This window comes from Orycteropus afer, unplaced genomic scaffold (assembly GCF_000298275.1).
Source record: "Orycteropus afer afer isolate SDZICR_OR568_19922 unplaced genomic scaffold, OryAfe1.0 scaffold00187, whole genome shotgun sequence".
Lineage (NCBI taxonomy): Eukaryota > Metazoa > Chordata > Mammalia > Tubulidentata > Orycteropodidae > Orycteropus > Orycteropus afer.
Genome location: NW_006921774.1, coordinates 5,182,949 through 5,197,658, shown reverse-complemented (window position 1 = coordinate 5,197,658; position 14,710 = coordinate 5,182,949). Strand labels below are relative to the sequence as shown.

The 14,710-nt window shown below is 38.5% G+C and overlaps 1 protein-coding gene across 1 annotated transcript in view; it reads right to left on the bottom strand.

The window, feature by feature from the left end:
* VSNL1 (visinin like 1) overlaps positions 1–10,612 on the bottom strand; it is an 88,206-nt gene extending 77,594 nt beyond the window's left edge. Inside the window, exon 1 of the mRNA XM_007947481.2 lies at positions 10,451–10,612. Within this exon, the coding sequence (XP_007945672.1) occupies positions 10,451–10,612 (162 nt within the window). The remainder of the gene's footprint in view (positions 1–10,450) is intronic.
* Positions 10,613–14,710: the final 4,098 nt, after the last annotated feature.

The window sequence follows — 14,710 nt, the reverse complement described above, 5'->3', positions numbered from 1 at the left end:
AAAGCATGAACCCTGTCATGGGGTAGGTGACACCTTCTCCCTAATGTATTTGACTTCTCAGTTGCTTGCTCTCTCCTTGGGTCATTTTCTTTGAAAAGAAAATGTTTCTTTGAAAAGGCAGTTATAATTCTCCATCCTAATTTGTGGCCTCAATGTGGTGATCAATGTGATTTTTGGAAACAGGAAATTCATATGGGAGGACAATCAGATCTTGGTTCTTGGTGACCAAATGCAAAGCTTTCTTCTGAATCAGCAGTGATATGGTAAGGATGATGAACTTTCTGCTATAACTTCTGTGACCAGAGACACAGAAATCTGTGTGTGTGCTGGGTGTGCCAGACCATTATGGACAGAAGGCACCTTAAGTCAGATACAGAGAGCTCTGAATTTGCATGTATCAGCTGTGAAGGAAGGGGAACCAAGCTTGAAAAAAAGCAGAAAATAATATTTACTTGGAAATGTTTTGTCTTCTAAAAGGCTAAGAGAAAAATCTTCCTTCCCTCACTCTTCACTAACTGTTTAAATATTTCATTCTGAAATTAACCTGTCTTCCATTCATACTTACAGAGCATTTATGTCATTGTGTCTTGTATTTTCATTAATTGTGTCTTCTTGACTTCCCCATGAGATTCTACAGGACAGGCAGGATTGTCCTTAACTCCTTTCTTCATACCTTCACACAAGACTTCCCAAGAAGGAGGTACTCAGGAAGCACCTAATTTAGTTAACAAATGCTCACTGATGCTTACTCTGTGGCAGGCTCTGTGCTAAATCATGTTGAGTTTCATGTTGATTGTGAGATGACTGTGGTGTACATGACTAAAAAACAAAACTTGTTATCAAATTGAGAAGAATCACACACAGATCTGTGTTTTACAAAGCTCACTCTGTATGTGTATGGAGGATGGGTTGGGGTTTATTGGTGAGGGAATCCAGTTGAGAGGCAAGGCTGTGTGTAGTAGTGGGTGTCAACCTGCCTAGTCTTTAATGCTCATTCTGCTTACTCTATTTGTGATGAGAAAATTGCTTCATTCTTTTTTCCTGAGCCTGTTTTCTCATATGTAAGATGGAAAAAGAATCACTTTCATGTCTACCTTATAAACCAAAAATCAATTGCTTTTGAGTCAACTCTGACTCATGGTGACCCCATGTATATCAGAGTAGAACTGTGCTCCATAGAATCTTCAATGGCTGGTTTTTTGGAAGTAGGTCTTTTCTTCTGAGGTGCCTGGGAGTGGATGCAAACTGTTAACCTTTTGGTTAACAGCCAAGCTCATTATGTTGCACCACCCAGGGACTCCACCTACCTTATAGGTCTATTTTATTGGAAGGCTTAAGAAAATTTTCACTTACATGGAAATCCACTGCAAATGTGCCATTTATTCCATACTTAGCAAGTGACTACTCAGTCCAGAAACTTACTCAGATTATCCCATGAATGGACCACTTTCAGCTTTTTCTCTAGCTTTAGAAGTGTTTGTTTCCCATCCTAGTGATGAGATCTGTTGTTTTCATCCCTGATTTATGGAGGTTACATAGTTCAATTCCCGGACTCTGAGTGAGCAGAATGTGTGCAACGCTTTATGCTTTATTGTATGGAGAAGGAGGACCTGGTCCTCTTCTGTAGGAGTTCACGGTCTCTTTTCACCTGAGACCCACAGAGAATTCTCATACCCATCATTCTAATGGAAGAACAAACTACGTGCAGTTGAATTTCAGTAACGAGACAGGGATGTGTGACTCAGTGGGAGTCAGCATTCCCCATCTTGCCCTGCTTTCACTTTTTTGTGAGGCTGGACAAATCTGGGCAAATTCCTTCACTTTTCTGAGTCTTAGTTTAAATGTTCTTAAATGTACAGTTAGAAAAGGAGATCTTTTACATTTTAGACACAAAGACTTCTAAATTTAGGGATTTGTAGTTCCTAGACTAGCTTAGGCACTGGGAGAGGGACCTCTCCCATTTTCCTGTTGCTCCTGACATTCTGTCTGAATTGACTCTAGGGGCAGAGGAGATTCTCCTGGAGACAGAAGCAGGTTGGATCAGCAACCGTAAGCATACCATGTGGACCACACAGACAGGAGGGCAGAGACCACAGCTAGCTTTGCTTGGTCAGCTGGATTCCAGACGGAGCCATCTCAATCTCCATATTGAAGTGAGAAGGAACTTTTGAAAGTGCTTATTCCCTGGAGAAGGGTTGTCTTCCTGAATATTTTCAGTAGCAGTGAAGAAAGCTGTTTTCCAGTCATTTTCTTTCTTGGGTCCTATTACATAATCCACACCTTTCTCTGTATTTTTCCCTTCTTGCCTACTAGATCTGCTTTTTTTTTTTTTAAAACCTGTGCACATAGTACATTTCCTCTATAGTACTTTTTTGTATTCTGTCATTAGACAACTCTGGGAAAAGATGAAGATTATCTGTTTTCTGACTATATGATACAAGAGTACAGGCTGAATATGAATATAGCTGTTAAGAGATTGAAGTAAGAGGCTACCAAGAATATAAACTAAATCCAGAAAGATATATATCTCCATCCTAAAACAAAAAATTCATTTTTAGGGTGAGGAGGTGAGGTGTGGGATGATTCTGGTGTATCTGCATCAGTTGTAACATAAAGAACTAAGGAATATTTAATGTTTACATCATCCCCATCTTGAGGCTGGTACGTTTGGAGTGCTATTAGTTCCAATGTATACAAGAATCCTCATTTTCTGCATTTCAACTCTTTCTTCAAAAGCAAACTCCTCTCATTTTAAACAGAAAACAAGAGATTTGGTACACACAACTCTCATAAACACAGAATGACAGCTTGCATGACCTTTAGCAATATCAATGTGGTACTGACAAATTTCATTTGTCTCTGCTGTCCTAGGGGCTGAGAGTAAAGATAATTTTGAGGCACAGGCTGACTTCTGGGTGATAAAATGGCAGAAGATGTGACTTTGAAAACTATGGAGAGTGGTTTAATAATCTGGGAAATACATAACACCTCACTTCTCTGAACAAGCAATTTATATGCATTGGATAATAGATGCATTTCTTAGCACTTCTATATAAAAGATCTCAACCCACTAATAACTAATCATTCAAATCTTATTAAAAATATCACAGTGATCTTATAAAATGCACAAATGAACTATTTATGTGCCTTTATGTACACATTTAAGAATATAGTTTTGTATACATCTGTGGGTGGGGTGTCTCAAGTGTACAGCATTGGATTAATCATAATTTCTGAGTGGTCCATGCAAAGTCTGTTCATTTATTTAATTGATTGGTAGACTTATAATAATGCAATAAGCACCTGAACACTCACCACCCAAAGCATAGCTATGAGATTGACAATAGTTTGTATCTAACCATGTGGCTGCACCCCCCCTTGCCCACTCTGCCTCTTTCCCGTTGGAAGCAACCATCAACTTAAATTCTGTGTTTATCACTGCCTTGTTTTCATTTCTATATGACTATTACTGCCTTTGTTTATCAACCCATAAAGTATATTTTTATTTCATTTGTACTTAATTTAAAATGTTTTGGGACACACTTTTTACACATGGTGTTTTATTGTTACTATACTTCAACCATTTCAACTGCTTCATAGCATTTTATTCTCTGAATATACCACAATATTTTGCTTTTTTTTATTGGCTATTTTATTGCATTTTAGGTGAAAGTCTACACAGTTAATTAGATTCCTATTCAAAATTCATACATCAATTGTTCCATGACATTGCTTACAATTCCTGCAATGTCAGTACTCTCGCCATTTCCACTCCATCTGACACATTTCCATCCATCTGGTTCCCCTGCCCCTCCTTGCCTTCTCATCTTTGCTTTCATGTAAATGTTGGTTGTTTGCTTTCACATAGTAGATTCCTGATGAGTATTATTGTGTACTTTATAGGGTAATAGATTACTTGTCAAAAAAGTGATTTCTGGGAGTGGCTTCAGTTCCAGGTTAAATAATATCTTAGGGTGATAATCTTAGGGATTCATCTTGTCTCTTTCGGTCCAGTAGGTCTTGTCATTTTTATGACTTTGAGTTTTGTTCTACATTTTCCTCTATTCTAACTGGGACCTTCTCTTGTATCCCTGGTCAGATTGGTAAGTAGTGGTACATGGGTACCATCTAGTTCTTCTGACCTCAGGCTAGAAGAGGCTTTGGATAATGCAGGCCATTCATTCTACAGACGATTTTCTTCCTTGAGTCTTTGGTTTCCTTCACTCTTCTTTGCTCAAGATGGGAAGAGACTAATAGTTGTATCTTAGATAGCCACTCACAAACTTTTAATACCCCAGTTACTACTCACTAGACTAGGATATAGCACATTATCTATGAACTAAGTTATGTTACTTGACCTAGTTGTCCCACAAGACTATGGCCCTGAGCCTTCAACCCAGTAAATCAATCCTATGAGGTATCTGAATATATCTAGAATACAATGCTGGAAGCACACACTTGTCTATGCAAAGAAATTTGAAAGACTGCTACTGCCAACCACTGGAAGAGATTCAGACTTTTGCCCATTATAAAGAAAGGTGATTCAGTAGAATGCAAAAATTAACAAACAATAAAGGAGCTCTGGTGGTGTAGTGGATAAGGGACCTGACTGTTAACTGGAAGGTCAGTGATTCAAACCCACCAGCCGCTCCACGGAAGGAAGACTGGGTGATCTACTTCCATAAAGATTTACACCCTCAGAAACCCTGTGGAGGTTGCTATGAGTAGGAAATGACTCCCTGGCAGTGAGGTTTTTTTTTTTTTTTGTCATTAAAATGGCAAACAAGTAAAATTTTACTGACAATAATTCAAAAATGGTTATAACAGTATATTGACAGGAAACTTCCAGAAATTCAAGCCAGATTCATTGGAGAATGTGGAACAACGGGTATCATTGCCGATGTAAGAGGGATCTTGGCTTAAAGTGGAGCATATCAGAAAGATATTTACCTGGGTTCTATTGTTTATGTAAAGGCATTCAACAATGTGGATCATAACAAATTATGGATAACATTGCAAAAAATGGGAATTCTGGAACATTTCATCACACTCCTGTGGATTCTGTGCATAGTTCAAGAGGAAACACAGAATAAGGGGATACTGTGTGGTTTAATATCAGGAAAGGTGTGTGTCAGGGTTGTATCCTTTCACCATACTTACTCAGTTTCTATGCTAAGCTTGCATAGGTATTTTAAAAGGGACCTTTCCCATTTTCCTGTTTCTTCTGACACTCTTGTCAGAATTGACTCTACGGTATCAGAGGAGACTCTCCTGGAGATGGGAGCAGGCTGGGTTAGCAACTGTACCAGACTGACCTCACAGACAGAAGGGCAGAGGCCACAGATGGCTGTGCTTGGTCAGCTGGGTCTGAAAAGCTGGACTGTATGAAGAAGAATATGGCATCAGGATTGAAGGAAGACCTGAAATATGTAGATGACACACCTTGCTTGTTGAAAGTGAAGAGGACTTGAAACACTTACTGATGGAGATCAAAGACTGGAGCTTTCAGTATGGATTACACAATTGCACCAATAAGCAACATCATGATAGATTGAGAAAATATGAAAGTAATCAAACATTTTGTTTTACTTCGATCCACAATCAACAACCATAGAAGCAGCAGTCAAGAAACCAAATGATATACTGCATTGGACAAATCTGCTGCAAAAGACCTCTTTCAAGTGCTGAAGAGCAAAGATGTCACTTGAAGACTAAAGTGTGCCTCACACAAGCCAAGGTATTTTCAACTGCCCCATATGCATGCAAAAACTGGACAATGAATAAGGATGATGAAAGAAGAATCGACTCATTTAAATTATGGTGTTAGTGAAGAATGTTGACTATAGCGTGGACTGTCAGCAGAATAACCAAATCTTGTACTTCTTGGAAGAAGTACAACCAGAATACTGTTTAGAAGCGAGGATGGCTAGACTTTGTATCCTGTACTTTGGACATGTCATCAGGGGGGACCAGTCTCTAGAGAAAGACATCATACTTGGTAAAGTAGAGGGTCAGTGATAAAGTGGAATACCCTCAAAGAGATGGCCTGCACAGTGGTTGCAACAATGGGCTCAAACACAGCAATGATTATACAGTGGTGCAGGACTAGATAGTTTTTCATTCTTTTATATGTAGGTCATTATGAGTCAAATTGAGTCGATGACACCTAAAAACAACAACAGGAACTATCCATAACTGTGCACACTATGTGGTTTATTGTATATATGAATATATATTCAGCGTACAAAATCATGTATACACATATGCCCACAAATACACTTATATATGCATGTGCCTGTACTCCTATAATCTTTCCCACACCTGTAAAGCATACATATGTACCTATGTAACCACTGACATATTTTTTGCTTTTTAGATTTGTTGTTGCAAAATTGTATATGTTATAGTATTTTCTGTTGTTATTATTGTTAGGTGCTGTTGAGTCAGCTCTGATTTGTAGTGACCCTATGTACAAAAGAACAAAACACTGCCCAGTCTTGTGCCATCCTCACAGTCTTTGCTATGCTTGAGCACCTTGCTGCATTGTGTCAATCCACCTCATTAAGGGTCTTTTCCTTTTTTATTGACCATTTGCTTTTTCAAGCCTGATAGACTTCTCCAGGGACTGGTCCTTTCTAATCACATGACCAAAGTAGGTGAGACAAAGTCTGGCCATTCTTGCTTCCCTCTTCTAGGACAGATCTGTTTGTTCTTCTGGAAGCCCATAATGTTTTCAGAATTTTGTGCCAGTGCCACAATTCAAAGGCATCAATTCTTCTTTGGTCTTCCTTATTCATTGTCCAGTATTTACATGCATATAAGGTGATTGAAATGCCATGGCTTGTGTTAGGTGCACCTCAGTTTTCAAAATGACATGTTTTCTCTTTAACACTTTAAAGAGGTCCCTTGAAGCAGATTTGCCCAGTGCAATATGATGTTTGATTTCTTGACTGCTGCCGCCATGGGTGTACTCTTTAACAACTTCAATTTTTTTTCCATTTATTGTGATGTTGCTTATTGGTGCAGTTGTGGAAGTGTAATTCATACCGAACACTGTAGTCTTTGATCTTCATCAGTAAGTGCTTCAAGTCATCTTCACTTTCAGCAAGCAATGTTGTGTCACCTACATATCAGAGGTTGTTAATGAGTCTTCACCAAATCCTGATGTCACATTCTTCTTCATGAAGTCCAGCTTCTTGGATTATTTGCTAAGCAGGAATATTGAATAAGCATGGTAAAATTATATAACGCTGAAGCACACCCTTCCTGATTTTAAATCATGGAGTATCCCCTTGTTTTGTTTGAACTGCCAAACCAAAAAACCAAACTCACTGCCATGGAGTCAGATCTGACTCATAGCGACCCCTCCTTGGGTTTCTGAGGTGGTATCACTATGGAAGTAGATCACTCAACCTTCCTTCCTAGGAGTGGCTAGTGGGTTTGAACTTCCAGCCTTCTGGTTAGCAGTGAAATTACTTAGACACTATGCCACCCAAGCCCCTGTTTGAATCACAGCCTCTTGGTTTATGTACAGGTTCCTTATGAGCACAATTAAGTGTTCTAGAATTCCCATTCGCAATGTTATCTACAATTTGTTACGATGCACTCAGTTGAATGCTTTTGCATAGCATTTACTCTGCTTGTCCCTTATTCTTGTGTACCTCAGTGTCTTCATTTACTTTGGTCATGTTGTACTAATTTCCCCTATATTGTTTATTGTCTTTCCTGTCTCCAGAATTAACTTATGTCTATTATCTAGTAAATGATTCCCTCTCTTTTCCCTTCCCAATTCTGGTAGCCATCGAAGAATGTTGTTTTTTGTGTATATGACTATTCTTGACTTTTTATAAATGTAGTAGCATGTGATATTTGTACTTTTATGTTTGACTTATTTCGCTGAACATAATGGGCTCCATATTCATCCACATTTAAGCTGTCTCACAGACTCATCGTAAATCATAACCTTTGCATAGTATTCCATTGTGTGTATGAACCACAATTTGTTCATCCATTTGTCCACTGATGGTTACTTAAGTTGTTTCCATCTTTTTGCTATTGTGAATAATGCTGCAATGAACATGTGTATATATGCTTGTGTTACTGCTCTTGTATCTATAGGATATATATCTAGGAGTGGGATTGCTAGATCATAAGGTATTTATTTCTCGCTTTTTGAGGAAGCAGAATACCATTTTCCATAGAGGTGCTACCATTTTACAATCTCACTAGCAGTGTAAAAGAGCTCCAATCTCCTCACAACCTCATCAGCATTTGTTGTTACCTGTTTTTTTGATCAGTACCATTTTTGCAGGGGTAAGATGGTTTCTCATTGTAGTTTTGATTCGCATCTCTCTAATGGCTAATGATGCAAGCATCTCTTCATGTGCTTTTTAGATAGGTTGAATGTTATCTTTGGTGAAATGTCTCTTTATGTCTTTTGCCCATTTTTTGATTGGATTGTTTGTCTTTTTTATTGTTGAATTGTTGGAATTTTCTATACACATTAAAGATTAGTCCCTTTTCAGATGTCATTACTATTTTATTTTTTTTCCCCCAGACTGTGATTCTCTTTTTCTCTTTTGATGAGTAGAAGTATTTAAATTTTAGGAGGCCCTAGTCATGTAGTTTGGGAGCTCCAGTGATGTAGTGCCTAAGGCATTTGACTGTTAACCAGAAAGCTGGTGGTTCAAACCCACCAGCCACTCCTTGGAAGGACGATTGGGCAATTTACTTCCGTAGTGATACGGCCTTGGAAACCCAAGGAGGGTCTGCTATGAGTTGGATCCTACTCGATGACAGTGAGCTTGAGAGTCATGTATTTTATGTTCTATTGTTCATGCATTTTTAGTTGTGTTTTATATTTATGCTAAAAATTAGGACCCCTAACTTTGACGCAGGAACTTTACAGTTTTAGTTTTGACATTGAGGTCTTTGATCCATTTTCAGTTAGTTTTTGTGAAGGGTGTGAGGTATGGATCCTGTTTCATTTTCCTGCAAATGGATATCCAGTTTTGCCCACACCATTTGTTAAAAAGACTTACCGTGGTTTATTTTCCACTCTCCTTTGATGTGCATTTGGATTCTTTCCAACTTTTGCTATAGTAAACAGTGCTGCTATGCACATTCTTATACATGTTCCTTCTTGCACAAGTGCATGAGTGAAATTGCTAAGTCACAGGGTATATGAAATGTTCAACTTTAAGAGATAGTGACAATGATTAATGTTCTATACAATCCCCTCTCTCTTTCTCATATATGATGGATGGTTCATATTGCTCAAATTTACACCTGATACAATTAAATGATGAAAACAGAATTTTGTATTTTAGTCAGTATAAACTAAAGGAAAAAATATGTTTCTTCTATAAGCATAACATTACATACTCTAAAAAACTCAGTGCCAGTGAATCGGATCCGACTCATAGCAACCTCTCCGTGGGTTTCTGAGAAGGTATCACTACAAAAGTAGATTGCCAATCTTCCTTCTGAGGAGGGGCTGGTGGGTTTGAACTGCCAGCCTTCTGGTCAGCAGTAAAATGTCTTAGGTACTATACCACCAGAGCTCCCAACATTATACAAGTGTACACAAAATGGAATGTGTTAGATCATGTCAAATCTAGAACCAATACAACTTGTAAATTGAGACAAACAGACACAATACCACTGCAATAAAAGCTATACCTTTAATGGCACAATTCTCTTTAATGTCTAGGGAACTATTAGCTTTTAAACACTACAAAGTACTCAATTAAAAGTTCACATTGCAAACATTGTTGCCCAGACGTACACCAGAACTCCATTCGAAATGAGCTGGTATGGGAATCTGAGTTCTTGTTTTAGCTACAGATAGGAGGATATTTCATGTGAAAAGGCTCTCACATGTACTTTCTCTTTAACTGGCAGAGGTGTAGATACCTTTAGCAAGTCAAATCCTGTTGCTGTTGGGACTATTCTGCTTCAAAGAAACCCTATAGGATAGAGTAGAACTGCCTTATAGGTTTTCCAAGAATGTAATCTTTATGGAAGCAAAGTGCCACATATTTCTCCTATGGAGTGGCAGGTGGGTTCGAACCTCCGACTTTTTCAATAAGCAGCCAAGTACTTAACCACTAGGGCTCCTTAACAAGCCATACAGTGTTATAACAGCAGCTTGTCAGTATTCATCAACAAACACTATTATCAGATTTTTATGGCTCTTTCTCCAGTTGCTGTCATCCTCTGAACTGTATTTTGATTTAACAGTTACTTTTTGTGTTTAAAAATTGCCTACTTACAGCTGGAGCAAAATACTATATTTAATTTTTTTAAAATGTCTATTTTTCTCCTTTGAGTGGAAAACCACTGGAGTTTAAACGAACTGGCTACTTAGAATTATAATTCCATTTTAAGCTACATTTCATGAACACAACTTTTCCTGGCCTGAGAAAAAAGAAGTTGAAAAACAACCTACCTTCACGTAGAGCTGCTGAAATTCCTCCAGATTCAGTCTCCCACTTGGACAGTCCTTGAGAAATCCCTTGTACCATTGTTTGAGCTCATGCTCATTAAACTCTGTGCTCTTCACCAGGTCCTCCATCACTTCTGGGGCCAGTTTGCTATTCTGCTTCCCCATTCTGCCTGAAGAAAAAGAAATTAATGCAATTAGCACCATGGCTGTGATCACTTCAAACTTGATTGGAAGCCAAGCTAGAGTCCAGACCAGTTCCTTTGTCAGAATTTCCTTGAAGTGTGTCTGATCAACATTTCCCCGTTTGTCTCCTTCTACTTGGAATTCTGGTAAAGAGATGAGTGAAAATGACTGGCGGTTCAAAAGGATATAGAGCTTATCCTAGACACGTCTTCCACATGGCAGTGATGCCCAGAGGGAAAGGCAATCATCATTTTTTAGGCTATTCAGAGTAGGTAAATGGAAGCTGTTTTTGTCTCCTTCTGTGAATTACAATTAATTAGCACTTGTTGCCCAGGTGACTAATTCAACATTTCATTCACAGAGATAGTGAATGGGATTATTAACATGAAAGATAATGCTTTCTAAGGAGCTCTGGTGGTACAGTGGTGAAGGCATTTGGCTGCCAACTAAAAGGTCAGTGGTTCAAATCCACCAGGTGCTTAGAGGAAGAAAGATGAAGCAGTCTGCTTCTGTAAAGATTTATAGCCTTGGATACATAATGGGAATCACTATGAGTCAGAATGAACTCGATGGCTGTGAGTTTGGTTTTGGTTTGGTTATAAGGCTTTCTAGCCAAGTGCTCAAGAAGTGACTTGGAAAATCTGATTAGCAATTGAATTTAGTAGATCTAGATCTAAAGTTATAGCTTTTCTTCAAATGAAAACATCTTGCTTATTTATTAGGTACATTAGCTCTATTTTTCTCCTCTCATTTTCAGTAACTTCCTATAACATTGCCTTCAGAGTTGATAAACAAACTATTGGTGGCTTTTTCTAAGGACTATTTCATGAGCTTCAGATGACATAATTCCAGGCTGTTATTATTTCTGATGATAAATAAAAATTATAGTGCAGAATATAGTTTACCTATATCAGTTATGTGCTAAGTTGTATTGCTAACATCACAGTAGAGTGTATGGGGCAAGATCATAGGTTTTGGAGTCATTCCTGACTTTTACTCTTGATTCAGCCATATATTATATGTTGTTATTTAGGACAATATGAATTGACTTTTTATGCTTCAATTTCTTCATTAGTAAAGCAGTCATAATAATAAAACTCTTTTAAATAAAGACTGAAAAGAACACTTCAAAATTAAAATAGTTGTATTCACACCACTGCCATGGAGTCGGATCTGACTCATAACAACCCCTCCTTGGGTTTCCGAAGTGGTATCACTACAGAAGTAGATTGTCCAACCTTCCTTCTGAAAAGTGGCTGGTGGGTTTGAACCGCCAGCCTTCTGGTTAGCAGTCAAACACCTTAGGCACAATGCTACCAGAGCTCTAATAGTTGTACTAGTACAGAAAAATCAAAGGTGATTTTTTTAAAATTTCCCTTTAATGCCATAGTTTATAATAATAAAAATAAGAATTGAGACAAAACAAATTAACCACCAATTAATTACAGGTGTCAAGATAAACTTGAAAAGCTACAGGACTATCAGAATGAAGCCACTCCTCAGAAGGAATCTACTTTCGTAGTGATACTGTCTCGGAAACCCAAGGAGGGGTCGCTATGAATCAGTCCGACTCAACTGCACATAACAACAACCATCAGAATGAAGAAAGCACCAAGGTCTTTAAAACCTTGTTAGATGAAAAAACAACAAAAAAAAAGTAAAAATAAATGAATAAAATCTTGTTAGAGGAAACAACAGAGGCGTATCTAAGTTGTGGCAGGTATGGCATATGCCCTGGGTGCCTCTTGGGGATGGGGCACCCATGAGCAGTTTCTATTGACCATCGTGTTTTCCATGATCAGCTATGAGACCTCACTCAGCAATTTAAAACAAATTGCCATAGGTGATGTGAGATGCACTGCTGGGAGACTGAGCTAGGTTTTGAAGAACTTACCCAGTGGCCTTAGTCCTTCAATGAACCTGAGACACAAATTCCCTCCCAGGCTTAAGGTAGGTCTATACTTGCAATATGGTAATCTCATCCCATTCTTTATTATTACTATTTTTTTTAACCTCCAAAAAAAGATTCTTCACCCTTCAACAGTAACCTGCCATAACACCGAACAATTCTTTCACTGTAATGAAAGCAAACCATTCTTGCTGCTTCTAAGGAAAGCTTCCTCCTTGGTACTATCCCAGCAGCACCCACCACTAAAATGGCCATTTTTCTTCCAAGCTCTTCTGTTTGAGAAAAGGACCTGAGGGTCAGCAACTATGTCCTTTATAATGGAGCTTCTCTATTTATATTTGCTCTTAATTTCAAATTCCAAGACTTTTTATTAGTCAACTAACTGTCTCTTAATTAAAATTTACTCTAGGATTCCATACTGGATATAGAAATCAAGAGGGTACTCAGGAGTGAGATTTAATTAAGAAAATTGCAATTCTACATTATCGTGATTCCAAAAGATGTTACCCAAGTCTTTCAGTACTTCATTTTGCTCTTTCCAGTGGAAAATTACAAACTTTCATGGTGAATTATTAAATAAGAATCTTACCTAACAATAATAGCTTTTGAGTATTGATGGTTAGCTGTGAGGTAAGCATTGAGTTGAAACTTACCAAACTATCTGTAACCCTTACAACAACTCAGCAATGAGGAATATGGTCAGCATTTAATAGGGCAGCTGTCTGAGGCTCAGAGCATTTGGATAACTTGTATAAGATCATACAACTAATGAATGGCTGAGCTAGAATTTGAAGTTGGATCTGCAAGCCTTCAAAGCACAATGACAGATAGACAAGTGGATGTAAAGCATTTCAGGAGAAGGAACAGAAAGCAAAATCATGAAAGTTTGAGAGAACTGAGTCAGTGCTACCAAACACTGAAAGCAAGAATGAAAGAGAGGTCAGCCATTTTGCCTGGATGACTCCTTTATTTGGAAAAAACTGCTAGGTTTACTAAAACCCCAAGCTTAGAAGTGAGGTTGTATTAACGATGGGAAAAATGGATTAAGAGGGTGCCTTTAGAAGCTCAACAACATGTCAGTTTCTCTGTTGAGTAAAAAAGCTTGGATTCTCCATGGATCATTTGTAACATCCAATTTAGTTCCAGCTGACTGGGGAGAGGATGGTCTCTTACACACAAGGGGAATGTTGTCAAGACCATGAATCACAGTTTTGGAGACTCACATGCATAACTTCATACTTCCTGGATATGGTTCACGGTGAGCCCCATTGTTCAGCTGTGCCTGGAAATGGGTGAATCATGCAGAAAATCAAGTCTGGCCTGGCTCAGAGTAGCATTGACCCTGCCTTCATCAGGCCTCATCAGGCCCTGCTTGGATTAATGATTATCCTTCTTCCTGGCCTCCCTGATTCCAACCCACCCTCTACACTGCCACCTGAGTGAAACTTCTGAAATACAAAACTTGTAGTCTGATTCTTTAAAACCCTCAATAGTTCTCTGCTGTCGACAGGTTGTAGCCTCATCTCTTTAGCATGGCAGAAGGCCGACCTACCCATATTATCGTATTTTGCCGGTCTTTCTTTTCACTTCATATGCCAGCAATAATCATGACTTTTCAGCTTCAGGGAGCTCTGGTGGAGCTGTGGTTAAATCACTGGCTGCTAACTGAAAGCTTGGTGTTTCAAACCCACCAGCTGCTCCATGGGAGAAAGATGAGGCAGTCTGCTTCTGCAAAGATTTACAAGTTAGGAAATCCTATGGGGTAGCTCAACTCTGTCCTGTAAAGTTGCTGTGATTCAGAATCAACTTGGTGGCAGTGGTTGGGTTTTAGTTTTCACAGGTTCCAGGACTTGCATGCTTTCATATTTGCATCCTTTGCACAAAAGCTGTTTTCTTTTCCTAGAATGATTTCCCCTTTCATCTGCTCAGCAAACTTCCTTCCTCGCTTCAAGTAGTTTCAACTCACATGCCACTTCCTCCATGAAGCCTTAGAAGACTTTCCAAAGCAGACTTGGGTACCCTCTGCATCTATCTCACGGTATAAAACTTCCATTATCATTATTTTATTTCTCTATTGCATTGTTAATTTCTTGGGATAAAAGACTGTCTTTCATTTATCCTTGCATCTCTGTACTTACTGTGATGCCTGGTTCATACTAGGTGTTCAACAA